General features: G+C 41.8%; 1 protein-coding gene across 1 annotated transcript; it reads right to left on the minus strand.

Moving 5' to 3' along the window:
• Nucleotides 1–16,814: 16,814 nt before the first annotated feature.
• Nucleotides 16,815–20,469, minus strand: LOC149161831 (uncharacterized). The gene is made up of 2 exons (XM_089437058.1): nt 20,022–20,469; nt 16,815–18,735 (listed from the first exon to the last, which is right to left on the minus strand). The coding sequence occupies exons 1-2, from the start codon at nt 20,084–20,086 to the stop codon at nt 17,202–17,204; spliced, it is 1,599 nt and encodes a 532-aa protein (XP_089293184.1). The 5' UTR covers nt 20,087–20,469; the 3' UTR covers nt 16,815–17,201.
• Between the last annotated feature and the right edge of the window lie 1,566 nt (nt 20,470–22,035).

Here is a 22,035-nt window from a genome sequence, read left to right on the forward strand (position 1 = left end):
TGTTCAGGGCTCCGCACACCCTAGGGAATGCTTCCACATGGAACATTTGTGGTGTGCATCGCCTTTCCTTGCTGTGTATTGCTCTGATTTTCGATCCTGAGTTTGGGGTGTGCTTGTGCGGGCTACACAGCACATGTCTGTATCCATCGAGACAAGTGGGCGCGCAAGTTGCTCCATCCTTGCTAACCGACTCTTATTCAAAGCTGGGAGCTTCCAAACCGTAGGCGTATCATCCTTCTACATCTGTGTCAGTCCTCAAAATTTCCTTGATGTGTACTCCACCATCGTGAGGGTGTTGCATGCAATATCGAACCGTTGTTGTTATGGTACTGCACTTTCAAATTTTCTCAGGAATTCATCCACCGTTGTGAATCCATCATATGTCGGCAACTCTCTTACCTCTGTTGTTACACAACATAGTGATCTAACCATCATGTTGCAATTCAGCGTTGTCACTTCGTGCAACCGATTCTGCGATCGTTCTACTTCTTCGTCGGAATCCGAAGTGTAGGAGCTTTCGCGCTCCCACGAAATCCTCCCATCTGCAATCGGATTCACCCAATCCTAGTCTCGCGCATTTATCTTGTAAATACAATCAAGATCATTGTCGCTATCATCATCGCGCACTGGTTCAGTGTAGCGTGCTGCTTCCGCTAGGTCCAGTGGGACTACTACGCATAGTGACTTTTTCTCGAAAATCATTTTGTGCTCCTTCAGGTTGATGACTCCATTCATATCGATGGCCCAGTCTATTCCTAACAGCACAGAATAGGGATTGTTGTCATCGACAATCTCTATTACCTCAAAATCCACCTGCGCGCTCGGGCCTTCAATATCAATTATTACCCCTTGCAACCTCGCTATGGGCAAAATCTTATGTTGGTTTTCCATTCGTAATTGAATAGGGGGCCATTATAACGCAGGTCTGCCCATGCGTTCCCATATTTGCTTTGGTAATACATTCGTGTCCAAACCTATATCTAGGATTACCTAATCCATTTCATACTCACCAATCTGTGCAGTCAACCTCATTTCCCTTCCATTGTGCAATGCATGCTTCCCCAACTTCCGGACTACGCGCGATTCTCCTGACCCCACGCACCTAGTGATCAGCTCCTGTAGTCCTTTAACTACCTTGCTGTCGCGCAACGGTTTCATGCATGTCTCCAGAAAGGCAGTGAGCATTGAAGGATCTATTCCTGGCTCCAGTTGATCCTTACTACCCGAAGTGGAGGCCTCCGTGAAGCTCTTCTTAGCTTCCATGAATGTCTCATTTTCGAGTTCTAAGTCAAACTTGGGTTCCTTTACAGGAGCCTTGTGAACCTACGTACTTTCCTCTAGCTGCTTCCCCATATCCTCTATTGTGGCCGTACCACCTCTGAGCATCATGTTTACATTCGAGTCCTCTTTTGTGGCTCAGACCTCATCATTTATGTATTCTAAGTCGAAGGAGGCTGGAATACCCCTTTTTCGCGCATCCTTGTGATCAACGTAAGACATTCTATTGTTTCATGATCAAACTGAGCACAATACGAACAGGTATCCTTTTCGGGTTGGTACAATCACGAGCATAATGCCCTGGTCCTCCGCAATTATAACAAATTAATTGTCCACGGCCCCTCCCCGGTCCCATTCCACCTTGTCCTCGACCTCGCCCCTGGAATCTAGTGCGCGTGTTATCAGGAAAACTAATGTCTATACAGAGCTGCTAGTCCCACTAAAGCTGGTAGCTACCTTAGAAACAAACACACTAAAAACTACTTTCGTTTTCCTTTATGAGAAATAGATGAGAGAAGAATAAGGAGACCAACCTATGTCTTGCGCTTGGTTCCTTGCTTGTTTCCTCTCTCTTCTAATAGGTCTTTGCCACTCGCTTCCTTGTCTACCTAGCTTCAAAGAGTACCTGTAAAATTAAAGCAGCGTAACACTATCCAAGAACATAAATCTATTATCATAAACAATACAGGACCAGATGTATATTGACCACACAAATGCATAAATCATCAATCATACAAGAATGTGGAGGAAAACTTGAATAGCTTTATTGATAATCAAGAAAGAGCAAAGAGGATTACAACCAATTGTTCTGACCCAGCATCATCCTCTCATCAAGAAAGCCCTTCTTCACCTCACGAAAAGCTTAGATCACCCAACACTATGATATTGCACCAAGAAACCAACAGCACTTCCTTACAAGATACAAAATTCCAGCCTCCTGGATCTCTAGGATGAGGGATCCATATATAGATCTCTGCAAGGGAGGTGAGTCAGCTTTTGAGATTTGATTAGTGTCTTCTCTCTGATAGTTCTTGATTCCACTTGGAGATTGATGATCTCTTACTCATCCCTGGTCGAATGTAGAGAGGCAAGTGTCACAAGAGAAGTTTCTAGAAGATTCCATGCTCCTCCACCTTGCAGATTGACCCTGCCATTTGTCTATTCTCGCCCATCGCACCCCATAGAAGGGTTTTTCAACATGCATCGCACCTACTGTGTGTATTCAGGTGGGATGCAACGCACTTTGACTATGGAGCAGGTGAAATGGTCCAGTTTTGACCAGTTCTGAGTAGTTTTTCATGGAGAACTTCTGGGAGATGTTGTAATTAGTTGACCTTGTTCTTTTAGGGGTTGGAACAACACCTTTAGGGACTTAGGAGCCCTTGGTTTATGGACATTTATGATTGGGGTTGCAGTGTCCAAAAATGTCTATAATAGTTGTCCCCTAAAGCATGAGGTCGTTAATCTTTTGATGTCGGGTGAAATGCTTTATCATGAGGATCCGAAGTTTTTTCAAGCTGGAAGGCGACCTGTAATAAGATACAATACAATACATTATCTTCATAATGTTTTCATGATCTAGCTGAGGCGGGCATTTCCATGCTTAGCTTTATAAATTCATTTTCATGTACATAGGACAGACAATCGTCTGAGTGTAGACTGATGATTCTGGTAGAGCCATCATCCCTTAGATTGGATGATTATCTGTGCAGCAATGATGTACATTTGATGTTTTTATTTTCCTGAATATATATCGCAGCCCGGATGGATGAAACTAGATCCGGGGTCTTCAATCTCTTTCGATCTTCACTCAAAGTACAAGTCGATCCACGTGAGAGATGTTTTGGAATCGAACATGGAAAGACATCGCCTGATTACCAGCCAATGATGTAAGCTATTAACAGGCGTGAGAGGAATCACCAATAATGATGATGACCCTCAAGGTACTGCAGTACAATTCACGTGGTGTGAATAATGGACTTGGCGTCGAACACCACGCAAAATCTTTCAGTGGAAGGCTATTGACGTAACCCTGTCGCCCGAAGTGAGAAACTTGCCATTGAGGCATGCAAGCTTCAAAGTACTAAAAGGGTTGTTCCTAGATCGACTTCTTGGATAATGAGCTGATGTCAACAAGAATCGATCCGTCATAGGAGGGCCTTAGTGAATTCCACATCAATGACACAGAATGGAGCAAATGATTTTAATGGAGGTAAAAATGATCTGGTGATATAAGGTTCAGGGTGGCGGTCATGAAAGAATGGAGCGAAAATGTATTATAGTGGGTGAGACACAGGTGAATTCTCTAAGCGACTTCTCTTGAACATATCGGCAACACTGACATGATGGATTGGTATCATTAACCCCAAATGTGGATGGTGTGATGGAACCATGGTGATGTGACCAGTGAATGGAACAACCCAACCCGACTCGGATGCGGAGTGAAAGTGTCATGTTCAAGAGCGACTTGCTACCAACAAAGTTTCTTCAAGTTTTCTTTCCAATTTTTCCCCAGTGATTGTTGACCAGTACCTCTTTACTTTTGTCAAGCTTGAGGAGGATAACATATGCTTGTTCTATAATTTTCCCTTCGGGCAAACCCATCGCTATGTTTTAACGAGCCTAGCGATAGTGAAACTCGTTCTTGTCTATTATGGACAAGTTTGTCGCTATTAGGTTTTAACAAGTTTAACGACAAACATAACTCAGTCTTTTTCAATTTTAGAGAGTCTGAAAAGGGACGTAAAGGAAACTCCAAAAATCCTTTTTCGTCATCTAATCCCTTAAGTCCGAAAAAGTATAAAATAATACAAAAGGGATGAATTTTCGGTAATTTTAACGAGCCGAACAAAAAAAGCGCTCGATCTTTTTGTGTAATAATCCCTCAAGTCCAAAAAAATTAAAATCTAAAGGAGGGATAGCACTTACGGTCACTTTAACGTGCTGGAGAGGCCAATGGCTCAGCAATCTTTTCATATTTTACGAGTCAGTTGAAAAGAGCTTAAAGGAGACTCGTTTTTGAGGAACGAGTGATAGACTTGGGTAGCAGCTGATTCCAGGGAAAGTTTGGAATTTTCCAATCACGACAGTGTCACAAGGATGGCTAACAAGATCACTCTTCGCAGCTATTCCTCAAAGGGGGTAAACAATCAAGTGGAGGTGAATGATCGGCCAATACAGAATGGAGGTGATGATGAGAACACGACCAAGGCTTCAAAGGCTAAAGTAATACATTCACGATGGTTATTTACCGGAAATTGGTTCATTTTTTAATGAGTTTAAACACTGGTGGAAACACTTGCTCATAGCTTATGTTTATTTTTTAACGAGCTTGAATTACGCGTTAAAACTGCTCGATCCAGTGGTATAATAAGGATGTCTCATCTAAGATGTCATTTTTAAGAAGCTTGCACCTTACGAAACTTTGCTTCGCATCCTTTCTTTATGCAAGTTAGGAAACGACCAATCCTACGAGTTTAAAGGGTTAGAGGACCTATAAATTTAAAAAATAAATGGTCGCTCTTTGCTTGCATGCCAAAAGGTTTGCATGCCCCCAGGTATAGCGAAAAATTTCCAGGTTACCAAAGATTGTTCCATCCGTGTCACAGACAAAACACTTCCTCGGCGATGTCTACCGAAATAGAAAAAGGTGAGTGGCGCAGACGCCTCCACTCACATAACTTTGACGAGGGAATCTTATTCCAACCTAATCCCATTTTCCTAAATGGACGGGTGTGTCAGACTAATCATATATCCTCCGCGGAAACCTACCCTATACCCAAGGTTTTCCTGTCGAAGCAGACCAGGGTGCATGCCCCCTAGGTTTTAGTCATGCCCTCTGAATCACTCGCGCTCATCAAGAGGACGGACTTGGGATTGATGAGACATTCCTTGTGTGAAAAGACCATTCAGGGTCGGTATATGACTATTTGCTATGTGTGAACCGGGAAATGAAAGCTGGTCTACGAGCTTGACCACTCTTCCTTCGTGCGGAAAACACATTACTCTAAAGAGTGAGGAGATGACGGCTCCCATGCAATAAATATAGTCTCGTCCAAGGAGTAGATTATAATCCAGTGGTCTTTGGACTACCATTACGTTCATGTGAACGGTTTTCCTTCTCAATGTTATCGGCACATCGGGAAGGATCCTTAACGGTCCACTGGTTCCTTTGTCAAAACCTGTTAGATTTCTCATCTCAGGCAAAAGCGATGGCAAACCAAGCGCTTTCCAAGCAGTTGAAGAAAGGGTACTCACAAAAGCCCCTTCATCTATCATGGTACCGGCCATGACCATTATATATATTTGAGCAATGATTTGAAATGGTACACTAGCCGGTAAACGGGATCCGCCTAGTAGATTCCAGTCAAAGGAAACAACCAGGTTGCTTGGAGGTTGGACCGAATAGACGGTCGGATACGACTCTGACGAACTTCCTTCCTGCGGTAAAGGAACGGGTAGACTACCCCCATTTTCATCGAAGTCTGTGCTTACGAAGAGAACTTGAACGGTGTCGTTCTTGTTCTCTTCGGTGACTGTATCATCTGGAGATGGACCTTCTGAAGGCAAGACCGGGTCAACTGCGGCCTCGACCTTTTTACTCTCATCTGGTATGGATTCAGATAGCTTATCTTCAATGATAAACACTTCGGCCGACCACAAGGGCGTGTCAGCCGAATTTTCAACTAGTGACGGACTCGGCAACAGTTTCTTATATCCAGAAGGAAGCCGTAACGGTGAAACCGGACGGTCGTCCAAAACTCTTTTAGCTTCATCTAAGAAGGGACAACGGTGGACGACGTGATCGCCTTCACACAATTTACAAGGAAATTTATATTTTCCTTTTTGTCCAGGGGCTTCATTTTCACTAGTTGACGATGTATGCTCAACATGATCATCAGAGGTTGATGACACCAGATTGTGCAAACGAGGAGACCAGTTCCTTAAGATCTGAGGGATGCAAGGACAATCTCAATGATAGTGGTCTCCTTTGCAAATGACACATGGCGATTTAGGCCTGGTCGGTGCAGTGTGTGGATTTTCGCTAGACGATGCTTGGTTGCCCCTTTTCGCCTTTGGCTCCTTCTTCTTCTCTTTCTTCTTCTTCTCCTTCTTCTTCTCAGTTACTTGATTTTGGGCTTTACTAGCTTCATCAAGCGAAGAGGAAGGAGGAGAGGAAGAATTGGACGAAGTAGAGGGTTGGGGGGTAACTTTAATATCGTTTAGTCGCTGACTTGATTGTTCAGGAATCACGGTGTTCTGAACGACAAAAGTTGAGAAGAGCCATACGGGCAAGCCGATTGTCAATCCTAAAAGAGACAATGTGGCCATATGGGGTGCACCAACATCTCCCCAAGAGGAGAAGGGACTAGGATTTCCTCCAAGGGGAACTCCTTGGTTGGTGGACTCCATTTTTCTCAACTTAAGATCAACATAGGAAAGGTGATGATTATTCCGTTTAAAATAAATTTTAGACGCTTTGAGACAACTTGTTTTTTCAATTTTTAAGAGTCGAGAAAAAACAAAAGATGACTCTAGTCGCCTTCGATTTTTAATGACCCTGAAGTGACAAGTGCTCAGATGGACCTTTTCCGTTAAGGAGTCTGAAAAGGAATGAAAGGGACTGCTCTGGAAGTCTAGACAGAGGGATTACCAAACCAATCGCAAAATTGCAGAATACTTTTTACGGTACGGCAGTGAATCTTCCCGAATGCTGTGTTCAGTGCATTGTGATCGATAGGGTGCAGACACGGCTTCCTATGGATAAAGGATTAAGCCTATTGTGTTCTCCCAAAATATACTCGACGGTATGTGGAAGCACAAGTCCGTACTGGCACTTATCATCTCAAAGTGGAGGAATCACCCAACCAACAGTGAAAACAACAGTTACCAGGGTTTACGACGCCGGAATACGTCTCTAGCCTAGACTTCTAAATGTTGTGCGTTAGGTTCCAAAGCGTTTTTAGATTCATTAAATTTATTTTATGGTTGATCTTGCTTAAGAAATTTTCCTTTCAGGTTCACCGTGTGATGTAGATGTACAATTCCTAAAATGCAATCTAAGATGATAAACAGTCGTTTAATCTTCTTTTTGCAATGAAAATCCTAGCTACTAAGGAAAGAGAGATGGCGTTCTTTCAACAAAGAGCAGAGAGCACACACTATATGCACTGTCCTAAATCAAACCAACAAACAGTCTAAATGCAAATGCACATGCATGTATTTGTTTTCAGCCTTCTTAATGTGTGAATGATAAAAAGAAAGCTAAGCGCAAATCTGAATTATTTTTCAAAGCGACAATTACTAATCAAGTTTCTTTTCAAAACAAAATGAGGACAATGACGACACTTTGTTATTTTGAATTGAAAACTTGCTTTCGACACTTGAAAAACTACTAATTCAAATCAAATACAAGAGTAACAGTGTAATCGACTATAAAAAACAATCAGATTCTCTTCTATGACTAAAAACGACACTTGCGACACTTTCAAATCAAGAAACGACAGTACAATTACGCTACTTCTTTGTAAAGGAGAACTGAAAATGACTCAAAAATACATAAAAACATTTACAGTTCTTTGCACAATGGAGGCGGAATAACAGCAAGGAAAGGGGTTTCAACAGAGGTGTACTGACTATAGGCAGCAAAACTCCTGAATAGCGCTGAAAAGAGTGAACACAGAAACCAAAATTTAGGAACAAAGCCTTGTCTGATCAGCGCACCTGTAACACAGTGAAACTGAAATGCAACGCACCTACTACACTCGGGAAGTGCGATGCATTTGAAGTTCCCAGAACAGACAGTGCGTTGTTCCAGGGAAGAGACTTTGATTGGATTCTAGGTCACAGTTTGCAGTTCAGTTCAGGGATTTAGGCCGAGCAAGTGGTAATCAGTGAATCAATCACAGGGGTAAATCTAAGGAGGTTACTAGAGCCACCACGAGGGCAATTAGAGAGCTTGTAAATCAATCGTTTAATTCATAAACAAAACCCGGAGATACACTGAAGCAGCGTTGATCTACTTTGCACTTGCGTAGCAAATGCAGTTCGAAGGCTACCTGGGTTGACTTCAGGCTCCATCTGTAAATTTATAAAGTAAGCAAATGTAGATGAACAAACAATCTATTCGGTCCCCAGTGGAGTCGCCATTTTGTTATCGGGAAAACTAGTGTCTATACAGCGCTGCTAGTCCCACTAAGGCTGGTCGCTACCTTAGAAACAAACACACTAAAAACTACTTTCGTTTTCCTTTATGAGCAATAGATGAGAGAAGAATAAGGAGACCAACCTCTGTCTTGCGGTTGGTTCCTTGCTCGTTTCCTCTCTCTTCTGATAGGTCTTTGCCACTCGCTTCCTTGTCTACCCAGCTTCAAAGAGTACATGTAGAATTAAAGCAGCATAACACTATCCAAGAACATAGATCTATTATCATAAACAATACAGGACCATATGTATATTGACCACACAAATGCATAAATCATCAATCATACAAGAATGTGGAGGAAAACTTGAATAGCTTTATTGATAATCAAGAAAGAGCAAAGAGAATTACAACCAATTGTTCTGACCCAGTGTCATCCTCTCAGCAAGAAAGTCCTTCTTCACCTCATGAAAAGCTTAGATCACCCAACACTATGATATTGCACCAAGAAACCAACAACACTTCCTTACAAGATACAAAATTCCAGCCTCTTGGATCTCTAGGATGAGGGATCCATATATAGATGTCTGCAAGGGAGGTGAGTCAGATTTTGAGATTTGATTAGTGTCTTCTCTCTGATAGTTCTTGATTCCACTTGGAGATTGATGATCTCTTACTCATCCATGGTCGAATGCAGAGAGGCAAGTGTCACAGGAGAAGTTTCTGGAAGATTCCATGCTCCTCCACCTTGCGGATTGACCCTGCCATTTGTCCATTCTCGCCCATTGCACCCCATAGAAGGGTTTTTCAACATGCATCGCACCTACTGTGTGTATTCAGGTGGGATGCAACGCACTTTGACTATGGAGCAGGTGAAATGGTCCAGTTTTGACTAGTTCTGAGTAGTTTTTCATGGAGAACTTCTGGGAGATGCGGTAATTAGTTGACCTTGTTCTTTTAGGGGTTGGAACAACACCTTTAGGGACTTAGGAGCCCTTGGTTTATGGACATTTATGATTGGGGTTGCAGTGCCCAAAAATGTCTATAACAGCACGCCATCCCCGCATCTGGGTCAAAAGCTCGCTTTTCGGTCTACACCCTATAGGCATAGGTCTGATCCATCATTAGCTCGTCACTGCGGCAAGTGCGCTCATCGTGGCCTACCGACCTGCAGAAATTACAAAACAATTGTTGGGGTGTCTGTGTATATTTCTGCAACAAATCACAATTATTCATCATGTGTTTCCCTCCTATCTGACAGATCGCGTACCATAAAGCGGGTGTCGCACTCGGCCCTCCCTGTGCCTCTGATCTCAACGACATTGGCCCTCCTCCTGCCAAGTAGTTCGCGAACACTAGACAGTGATCCTTGTCATGGCCCTGGGCTTTGCATTTTATGCACCATACTTCCTCGCGCGCTTCTGGCCGCGGTGCCCTACCCTACTTCAAACTTTGCATTTCCAAACACAGATTTTGTAGTTGCGCTGGGGATTTGTTGAACTCCCAAACCAGGGTCTTGTATCGGGGTCTCATGTAATCTTATTGCCATTTCCAACGCTTCGCCCTGGGTGGAAAGTTTCTGTTGTAACAGCGTCGTCCTCAAGTGCAGTGTCAGAGATGCTACAAACCATGCACGATGTTGTCCCTCTGTTAACATCATATTGGCTTCACGGATTGTACTCTTTAGTCATTGATCCAGAGCCCAGGGAGCCTCGCTCGGGAGAATCGCGATTTCTTTAAACCCAATGATTGATTACGTTTCTGACTTTCCCTGCTAAATTCCCTGTTCAATGCGTTCTGGATCTCCGCTATTCCTGCGTTTGGGTGGTCATTAGAGTGCTTGATATACCATGTTAATGCGCGATCCTGCAACGCGCTCACCAATGTAGCCTTCTTAATATTGTCGTCTGTAACACCTTGTGCTTTCCATACTACTCTTACCACGAACCAGAATTGGTCCAGATCTTCATTCCTTACTCCTCTGAATACTAGTAGTTTGATCACGCTCATCACACTGAACTATGGAGGTGGGGTGGGTGGAGATGGAGGTGAGGGAGGTGAAGCGGGTGGCGGTGTGAGTAGAGGTGGTAACCGCGGAATGCGCTGTCTTATCAAACTGAACGCGCTTCTCGGAGAGACCTTAGCGAATTCTTCCTTGCTCTCTCGCGAGGGTGAAATTAAGAGACTATTTTCTAATTCTGCTCTATTCTTGTAGATCTTTCCGCTCCGCATAGTCCCAAACATTAATATATTCGTATGACCCTTTTTCACACAATAGCATCTTAATCCAAGTATTCAAAGATTTAATATACTTACCTCGCGGTCCTTTAAGAAAGTGTCGCTCTGCCTCGCTGTAGCTCACAGTCATGTCTACCGCAAACTCTATGATAAATCCCCCTATTATCTAGTTGAGCCAATGGTCCATAGTTTGTGCGATCTTATCTTCTGATGCTTCTAGTCTGCGCACTAATTCTGGAGTCCACACTATTGGTTTGTCGAGCCTACACTTTCCCTCGCTGTGGGCGAACTTTGCGATCCACTCATACAGCGCAAAAGGAAAGGATGCAAAGAAAATCTTGTGGACTTCCGTATACACATAGCACTCCAACCACTTTTCCTTAGATACTTGCAAAACTCTATTTTCCTGTGTCGCGAACTCGTGAATCTTCTTGCCCAACCACTCTTCAATTTCCTTCTTTGTTGAGTTCCAGTGGCACGACATCAGAGATCCCTTATGCAGATCTCGGTCCCGGCAACGGAACCATTTGTTGGCTTAGAAGGGCCTGACCAAAATTCAAAAGTGATTTAACAAAGCAAATCCCAATACCACTGGCCCTTTCGACAACAGTGCATGGAGCGCGGATTGAGGTCTTATTCGAAGTAGTATGGGCGGGTGCTAGAACCAGGGTTCCACACCCTGAGGATGTCTGATAGGTAGTGATTGGTACGCGGTCCAACCTTCGCACTTACTGCACTACGCGCACCAGCGGGCACCCCGCGCCCTGCGATACTGTCTTTGCGCAATTCTAACCGCAGCGCGACCCGTGTTATTTACCCAAGTCTTCCTTAATTAGGTTTTGTTAGCTAATTACTTAGATTATTTTCATATATAAGCATTCATACAAGTATTTATCAATTGCACGCAGTAAATAAACAGAGTAAAAGTAATGCATAACATCAAAATACAGATTCAAGAACACAGACCCGACTCCGCCCTACGCACTCAGCTGCAGGGGTCCGCGCACTCAATTGTAAACTCTTCTAGGCCTCTGCGCACTCAACTGCAAAGCCTCTTCCTACTACTATAACCCAGTGCATTTTAGATCCAACTCTAATCTCGAACCATGCCTTCGCTATTCTCTCATTCTTTCCCTCTCTTTACACTTAAAGCCTCGCTCTATTTAAACAATTCCATGGTCCGCAAACTATGGGTAGGCCGACACAATTTTACATTAAATTACAATATTTTACAGCGGACAGCGCTATGACTCATCCTAGATTTCACGCTCCACGCCCGCAATTCGCGGAGTCTTACAATATAATTGACCAAAACTTCGGCTTTGAGCCCCAAAACACACTGCGGGGGATCCCATGCCCAACACTACTCCTCGACAGGCTATAGGTTTTCACATAGGCCATCAGTTTTTGGGTGTCTTAACAGGGCGTAGAATTGTATTCAACCAAAGAACGGTTTTGAAGGAAGAAATGCATAGGATCTGGGCGGGGGATGATCCGACGGTAATCACGCGCTGGAAAAGGTGGGGTGTCTAAGTTGCGGTGTCACCTCCCAAGCCTACGGTAGTCTTTCAACCGCTCTTGGCGAAGTGCGGCACCACCGAACACTTTCTTTTCACCAATACTTATGTTCATGGAATACGCCTAACCATTTCTCCTACTTAGTTTGTTTTTCGCAACCAAGTATTATTATATTTCCTTTATACCAATAAACACCCATACACATTCATTATCAACAGCGATTATACATGAAGAACACAATTGCACAGTATAAAGGGAGGGGCAACTCCCTGAACAACAAGTCTTCCCAAATATATTATATTAATCAACTTTTCAATATTTACAAAGCTTCACAAATATACTTGGAAACACCGAGTTTCATACTTAGCGAATTTTACAAAGGCCACACCTTCGTGTGCCAACCAAAGTTCCTTGCCCGAGTTGAGCAGGCGCACCCTCACACGAGCTGCCCACTGCACTCCTCCACCGAACTTCGTTTACCGCTGCACAACGGGCGGGCGACCTCACCCGAGTCACCCCGCATTTCCTCTTGCACGTCGGGCGGGCGACCTACCCAAGTCACCCGAGACACCTTCACACGACAAGTGGGCAACCTCACTCGAGTCCCCATTCACCTCCACCGCGTTTCTTCTTGTGCGCCGGGCAGGCGACCCACCCGAGTCACCACCCGCGCTCCTTGTCCGAACGACGGGCACCTTCACCCACGCCTTTCACCCTTTACCAAACTTGTGTGCTATTATCCGTGTAGCTTTGCCCGTAGAGTAGGCGCATAGACCTGCGCCTTTGCTCGACCTCCTACACTTTTTCGCACTGCTCCTTTGATGTAAAGCAAATGACCAAGTTCGAATTGATTCCTTTCAACACTCCAATGTTCAAAAATATATATGCTTCACGCATGGTCATGCCACCCATGGCCAACCTACACTTCTATGTTCAACCGACACCTTTGTATGCCTATTTGATGGGTCCGCCCATCAACCAACGCCCCAGGTTACATTCCTTTGTTGTCAATGTGTTCGAACGAACCCACCAACTCGTCCTTTATAAATATACATGACTCGCTCTTCACTTTCGCATGCACGCATCAAGTGTTCGCTCTGCCATTTGTTAATTCATCCAACCATGCGCTCGTTTGCTCGCCAAACTCATCGCACTTCGCGTGGCAATCGTGCCTTGGACCGTAGGTCCTTACACGCGGGGAGTGATAAGCGGTTTACATCGCATTGCTTCTAGCTGCTGGGCAGTGTTTCATGAATCGAACGCGATGTACCTTAGGGCCCGATGCATCGCTGGCCAAACCGCCCATATCACGCGCCCCTGTGGTGTTAAAGGTCGAACAGCGAGGAACACGATAAGCGTCAGATCTGGGCGGGGGAAGATCTGACAATTATCACGCGTTGTTCATGGCAGGGTATTATCCTTGTTGTGGGGCCAGGTACGGAGGTGGAATCAAGTTAAGGATCGAACAACGAGGGACGCGACAAGCGTCAAATCTAGGCGGAGCTGATCTGACGGTCATCGCATATTGCAAGAGGGGTGCTAACTACGCTGGGAGTGGTAAGCGATTTTCATCGCATCGCTCTTCTCTGCTGCGCAGTTTTCTTCAAAACAGAGGAGATGCCACTTAGTCGCTAACGCGTGGTAGGACAAAACTGCCCATATCGCGCGCTCCTGAGGTGTTAAGCGCCGAACAGAGAGGGGCACAATAAGCGTCGGATCTGAATGGAGGAAGATCTGACGATAATTGCGAGCTAAACATGGTTGGGTTTTAACCTTGAAGTGGGGTCGGGTACAGTTGAGAGACTTGGTATATCAAAAGTGGGCACAGATTATATACAGGTTTTGTATAATTTGGACCGTGGATTAAAGTTTATTCGAAAATTAGCTTAACCAGAAAAGTACCAAAGCAACAAAAAAAAAGAGGAAATGTAAGACAGAACTCTAAGACGCCAAAAGCATAGCAAGAATCTCTCAACCATGCTAAATGCATAAAAGTAGCAACTAATCTCTGATACAAAAGCCAAAATATGAAGACTCTTTAGAACTAGAATTCTCTCAATTGACTATAATCGAAGTTGTTTGGCATGCCCAACCTCTTTTTATAAATAAAACTCAACCGTTTCTGTTAAAAAAAATTATTGATATATCTAACTTACAAGTTTTTGAATAGTATTAATACTACCCTAGATCCATCCTATAACTCTGAATGTAGCAAGCTCTATCCATCTTAACTCTGAATCTACCAAGCTCTCAAGGATCAAATCTTTTTTGGTCCATCCAAAGTGAATATGGATCTACTCTAAGGATCAAATCTTTTTTGGTCCATCCAAAGTGAATATGGATCTACTCTAGTTTACTTTCTCCCTTTAAATAAGCTACATTCCACATTACATTTCACATACGCTACGTAAATACCATACCATGGACCATTTTTATTTTTATACGGTTATTTTTATTTTGACCTGGTTATTTTACATTAATATTTTTATTTAATTTTATAATTTTCTTTTGTATCTTATTTTTATTTTTATGTAATGTCAAAATATTAAACATTAATATTTTTATTTTATTTTATTTTGCATCTTATTTTTATTTTTATTTTTATGTAATATCAAAATATTAAACGTTAACATTTTAACATTTTTTACTTTTATGTAATGTCAAAATATTAAACATTAATATTACAACATTCACTTATGTCAAAATATTAAACATTAACATTACAACATTCACCAAACTGGGCTAGGCCGCTACCATGTTGAGCTAGAAAACGCACCTCAAACTCAATTATAAACCCATTTTAAAAAAATTGATCCTAACAACTGAAGAGAAATGTGTTCTTCAGCGAATGACGGGTCACCGTTACCTATACTGGTTGGTCAGAAAACGTGTTCATATCACTCGCCCGTTAAAGGTGTTCTTATCATTGAGTCAACCTAATTGTAAGTTGGTCTCTGAATAGTGGTTGGTCAAAAAAGGTGTTCATATCACTGGCCTGTTAAGGTGTTCATATCATTAAGTCAACCTAATAGTAAGTTGGTATCTGAATAGTGGAATCAGGTTTGATTCAATTTCAATTAGCCCGAAATATTGGCCGGAGTTGTTATGAACCCAATAGTGGAGTCAGGTATTGATTCAATTTCAATTCCCCGAAGCATTGGCCTGTAAGTTGGTATCTGAATAGTGGAATCAGGTTTGATTCAATTTCAATTAGCCCGAAATATTGGCCGGAGTTGTTATGAACCCAATAGTGGAGTCAGGTATTGATTCAATTTCAATTCCCCGAAGCATTGGCCTGTGTAAAATAATGGAATTGTAATGACCATCAAGTTTTATGAAATAATGCAGTCGTTATGACCATCATGTCAAGAGAAAGAGTGGTTGTGGTTGGCCAATGAAGGTGAACTTGTTAAGCAAGTAAAATACTGAAGTTATGACCACCTAAGTGTATAGTGATATAAGAGACAGACCATTGGAGCTGCTGATAGTCAACAAAGGTACTAAGCAGCTTAAGATGACTACGAAGACATTTTCAATCAAAAGCATTGCACAATGCCATGGTGCACTAATCTTCAAGTGAAAAACTGCATACAACATTAAACATTAAGCCATTCAGAATCAATACGAAGACATTTTCAATCAAAAGCACTTAATGGTGCACTAATCTTCAAGTGAAAAACTGCATACAACATTAAACATTAAGCCATTCAGAATCACCTGGACAAATTAATGGAGACCAAAAGGACTACAAATTTTACATACCAAACAAAAATGCTAGGTACACCCAATGACTGCATACCAACCAAAAATGCTCGGTACACCCAATGACTCTGCATATATATATGATTAGAATGTCTCCAACCAGCATCCAAATGATGAGGATACAAATCTGTAATATATCCTTTTGCTTATATACAAAGCACACGAGTGGTATTCAAATTATCAAGCATTTCAGCAATGATTATAATGTATCCAACCAGCATCCAATTAATGAGGATGCAAATTTGTAATACATCCTTGCATTGTAATAATCTATTGACTCGGGTGGTATTCAAGTTCTGAAGCATTTCAGCATGATTATATGTACCTAAAACCAGAAGCCAAATAATGTGGATGCAAATTTGTAAATACATCCTTGCCTCGTATAAAGAGCATATTTATCTATTGACTCGAGTGGTTTTCAAGCTGTGAAGCATTTTAGCGATAGATTGGAGATGTCAAAGACTTGGCGCCCGTTGCCCTTGCCAAAAGAATCTACAACAGTTTAACACTTGAAATATTCAAAAAATCTACAACAGTTTAACACTCGAAATATTCAAAGAATCTACAACATTTCAGCACTTGAAACATTCATGTATGTAGGACAGTATAAGGCAACAGCAAATGGCCACAGTAGCTGCCATTACAGAAAACTACACAATATCAAAACACATTTATACTTCTCAGATATAAACAACCCTGTCAGGTGGAGAAAAAGAATTGTTACATTTGGGCGACGAGAAAATATAACTATTTATATATAATTTGATTCGTATACAAAGCCAGGAAGCAAAAACTGTCCGTGTTGTTTCTTTTGTATGTAAAATGGCTCTCTTCTGAGCTGTTGTGCTGATGGTAGTGTTACAGATCCTCTTCTCAATTGTGATAAGAAACAGTATTTGATAAATCAATCAGGTTATAGAGACTACGTACAATGGAAACCTTTGTCCACAATTTCAACAGAGAAAAATGGGGACCATACAGAGATTATCCCCAATCAAAAAATTACCTTGTTTTTTTACCTTTCCCCTACATTCCTAATTCCGTTGGAAACAAAAGGCTAACAACTTTAAACAAGTAATAAGAAATAAGTCCTCTGGCACGGAGAAAGTTGAACCATATACATCACATGATTATTTATACCCACAAGGTAACACGGTTCATCTTAACCACAAGTTGGCCAGGTTACCTTAACAAATACGATGAATAGATATTGACAATGTCCACCTACTTGTAAGTATTATGTACCAATATACACAAGATCCATCTAATTGTAACAAGGAAAGATATCTTCAAATATCCTAGCATCCTGCATCCCCTGCAAATCACCACCAGTCAACATCGGCTCCAGAGACAAAACTTGCCTTGTTCTAGTATCTTCAGTCTGGTAGCCTTGATTGTTGTATGGATATGGAAAGGAGGCAAAACGACCATCATCCAGAACCTTGGGATGCAAAGGCTGTCTATCATCCAATCTGACATGTTTGACAGCCTGATATTCGGATTGTTGAAAGCTATCTAAATTGAATGGTTGTAATTGACCAAGGTCTTTGAAATTTCTATCATCCAGGTGAAGTTGTTCACCTTCGTCCAAAATAGGATTTTGAAGCAGCCTATTGTCCGGGCTCTGAATCTGCAAGTATTGCAGAGTTGGGCTAGGCGAAGGATCACAACTCGGTAAGACATCCCCATTAAGCAACTGCTCCTGTGGCCAAGGGCTGCTGAAATAAAGTGTGTTAAACGTATCTGCTTCCGATAATTCACTCTTGTTATCGTTGCCACTCATCATGTTCAAGAGCTCATCTGGATCAAACATTTCATCGAGATCCTGCAATTGGATATCTTGGAAAGAGTCGAGCGGCTCTGCAGACTCATTGAGTTCAGCCTTTATGGAAATTGGCTGCACCTCAGAGTTCGATAATGCTTCTGTGACAGCTGCAGAAGGCAACTCTGCCTGTGGCTCATCTCTAAATCTAAGCAATGTAGCCTGGGACAAATCAAAAGCATTTTTCCCATCTGCATCTTGTGGTTCGTCTTTAGGTACCAGTATATGGAGCAATGTACATTCATTTGTATCTGACTTTACAGGAAGATCTAATGCAGAATCTGGTACAACATCACTTATCTCAACTTTGGAAGGAAGATCTGATTGAGCAGCCCCAACACCTAAGCATATTTCTGACCCATATCTTTGATCAGTCTCTGAAATTCTATCATCATTCCTCTCTTCAACTCCAGCTTCATAAACAGCATCAACTCCGGGAGATTGAGATGAGGGAACTTGGCCTACGGTATATGTATCAAGAGGGGAGTGAATTTTAGAATCCTTCCACTCACTAGAGACTTCATTTTGCTGAGATGTTGAACATTCTTGAGATTGGCATGTTACACGGGTTGTTGAAGTAGATGTCACCGAGGATTCCTTCGAGGCACTGATATCAGGAAGATTCAAACGTGCACAAGATCCATACATAACCCTCGCAGCCTGATCATAAGCACGTGCTGCCTCCTCCGCTGAAGAGAACGTACCCAACCACAGTCGACTTCCACGATTCGGTTCTCTGATTTCCGCAACCCATTTTCCCCACGTTCTCTGCCTGACTCCTCTATAATTGCAACGTCCATTATCAGGACCACCCTTTCCTTTCATGCAACCTTTCTTTGACCCTTTGGCAGGGGCTTTCCTGAGTCTTTTTGCGCCATCTTTTGAGCTTTCCACCTGGCTGTTCAGCTCCTGCCACTTGGCTAAAGTTTCTACTACAGTGGTGCAGCCATGGTTTCTGCTCCTCACTTTTCTTCTCCTGCAAAAGATATATCAATGTCAGTTTAGGTTCAGAACTGGAACTTCCAAAAAACCTCACAAGTACCCCAATCAGACAACAGATTATTTCCTAAACAATATGAAACAATTGATTTACTATGTGAAAAAAAAACCCACACAACATTTCATCTACATAACCCTTAGAATTTCTAATTCTGAGCACATAACCGGTCCGTGTTCTTTTCTGAGCAGGATATTGATCATAAAGAACAAGCACAATAAAGTAGAAGAAAGCAGGACATGAACAAGAAAATAGGAGAAAGCAAGAAAGCAGGGCATACCATGAAATCTATATTTACCTATAATCATTAGCGAGATACTACACTAGCGCCATAATGTCAACGGAAAACCCAAACTCTCAACAGATAGTTCGTTTCAGAGTCATTGTACAACACCTTATTTATATTAAATATATGTATTAATGTCCACTGGTGGGCTAGAAAAGGCCACCATTTACGAATGAGGGTAGAAAAAAGGTGGAAAAGATCAGGAAGAGCATGAGATGTGAAAGAAACGTGAATCTGCTATTGTCCTAGCAGTGAAGGCCATTGACCTAAAAATTGGTAATAAGGCTTGCATTGATCTCTAATAGAGTCTTGTTAAAGACCTGAATGGAGTCTGATCATGGTGTATCTTATCCAAAGTCTAAAACTAAAAGCGTTGAGTGATTAGCCGGTAGCTGGCAATGCCGGATGATCTGAAGCTGTGGGGTTTATGCAGAAACTGCAGAAGATCCTTAACAGAGAAGGCAATAGTGATATAACCAAACACGAACTCACAAATGGTATATGGAAAACAGTACCCAGGTGAGCAAGCCTCGGGCTTCACCGAATTTGTCTCATAATCTGTACAATTAATACAGATTTATAGTCTTTATTTACCAAAAAGACATGGCAAACATCAATGTGCTAACCTCAATCTTCCAATTTTTCACAATTTGTAAAGATAAATGTAGCTGTAAAAGAGAATATCAAAATCTCAAGCGAAACTCCGAACAATTTAGAACATGGTTCAACAAAGGAGTATTTCTTAACCCTAATCTTCCCGATCCCGAAGTTTACTAGAGGGATTCAAAGAAAACCGAAGTAAAACTGAAAATGTATAAGGTTAAGGAATGAGCTTGTGCATTAAACCCTGGCCGGCCATCAAACCCTCGCCGGCCAAATAGAGTATAACATGTAAATGCCCCTAGCATCGAGTAGCAAAATCTCAGAAACCGTAACAAATTGCGCAAAGTTTGGTTCAAAACTGAACAAAACCCTATACCTTTGTGGCTCCGTTGCTACGTGCTTGCCTTTAACGGTATTGTTCCTGAGAGACGAAGAAGACATGCAGCGGCTGGTTCTCCCCCCTGTAAATAACACAATCTCTCTTCTCTGAAGACCTTGCGGCACTCGTTCAATCTCTCTTCTCTGAAGACCTTGTGGCACTCGTTCTGCCGAGCTTCCGCACCCGCTAACTTTCTAAGATTAGGGTTTTACTATGCCTTGATTCAAGTAAGAGAACTTCTGGGTCTAATTTGTAGATTCGGATTCGAAACTCGGGGCGCCCGAAGGTTTGAAAAACAATATACACTCTCTGTATATATAAAATGCGCGTGGAAGATTCAAGAGCCGCACGAAGCTTCGGCTGTAGCCGCCATTACCATTTCCGCTGGAAAAATAATGTTTGAAGCTAGACAGGACCATATAATACACATCTCTGAACATTGTGATGATGATTGGCGCGGTATATATAGGGGCTGACCGAGTGCTTGGAGATTTCCGATCTTCATCGTGACGTGGTACCTGGATGGCGCACGTGGCAGGGACGGACGGTGACGTGGCACGCATATGTCCGGACATTTCTCGAAGGACCATAATTCAGCTACTCCGCGCCGATAAAATCCCCGGTTTGCCGGGTTCTTTGCTTGCGGGGTAGGCAACCTAACGATAGCGATGTTTCCCGGCATCGTCATGAAACTATTCCATTTTATTTTTTAATCATTTTGTTTTTTCTGGGTTCCAGAGAGGTCGCTTGTACTGAACGCCAGCTCGGATATGAACGAACTTTAACGGCAGCGGAAACAAAGGGAAGACACGGACAAATTTAACACCAAGTTCTACTTTTTACAAAATCATCCTCAAACTTGGTTTCATGATTTTCTGGTCAGTTTTTTTGGTTGGGGAGTACATAGCTCTGTTCACATGGTTATTAATCATTAAAAAAATCAATTTATATATTAATTTTTAATATAAAAAAATTAGTAACAATACCTCAAATTGTTAGTCTTATTTTAGGATATTTTAAAACTTATCCATAATATGTCAAATTGTGTAAGTCTTTTATATTGAGATATTTTCTGGATTCTTTTTGTAAAGGGATAGTGAAAGTCTATGTTTTTTTCCTATTTTTCATAAATGGTGGCTTTGTCTTTTTGAATTTTGGTTTATATTTTTTTTACAGTGGACTTGAGGATGGTGGCTTGGAGGGTTATTACATTTGTGTTTTTATTCAATTTAGATTCACCAAATTTTTATTGATAATGTAAATGTTTTTTGTAAGGTTGTTCAAAATTGAGGTTTGGATAGTGATTTGGAGGGTTAGTACATTTGTGTTTTTCTATTCAATTTGGGATTCATTAAATTTTCATTGATAATGTAAATGCATTTGCCTTAGCGTTATAAATGACTTGCTGAAAGTGATTCTGGGGTTATTACATTTGCACCTCTCATTCAATTTGGGATCCATCAAATTTTTAATGACAAAGTGAGTGTTTTTGCTAGGGTTTTTTTTAGTTAATGGTTTAACTTTTTTGAATTTTGGTTTATATCCTACACAATGATCATATACATTTGCACCTCTCATTCAATTTGGGATCCATCAAATTTTTAATGACAAAGTGAGTGTTTTTGCTAGGGTTTTTTTTAGTTAATGGTTTAACTTTTTTTGAATTTTGGTTTATATCCTACACAATGATCATAAATGACTTGTTGATAGCAACTTGCATAGCTATTACATTTATACCTCTCATCCAACTTGTGATCCATTAAGCTCCCAGTGACAATGTGTGTTCTTTTTGCAAGAGTGCTAGGTTGACACAAACCCATGACATCCTAAACTCTTACAAGCTAGAGGAGTTTGGATGACCCGCTCCACTAAAGGTGGAACCCATAAATAAGGAGCTTACACTTAATACTTATTTGATTGAAACACTTCATTTTGTGGTTAATGTGGGACTAAGACTCCTAGTTTTGGGGATTAATGAGTTGAAATGAAGTAAGGTTTATACATGAGGTGC

The sequence above is a fragment of the Pinus tabuliformis genome, chromosome 5_2, assembly GCF_031772625.1.
Source record: "Pinus tabuliformis cultivar Carrire ecotype Pingquan chromosome 5_2, CPIR1, whole genome shotgun sequence".
NCBI classification, from domain to species: domain Eukaryota; kingdom Viridiplantae; phylum Streptophyta; class Pinopsida; order Pinales; family Pinaceae; genus Pinus; species Pinus tabuliformis.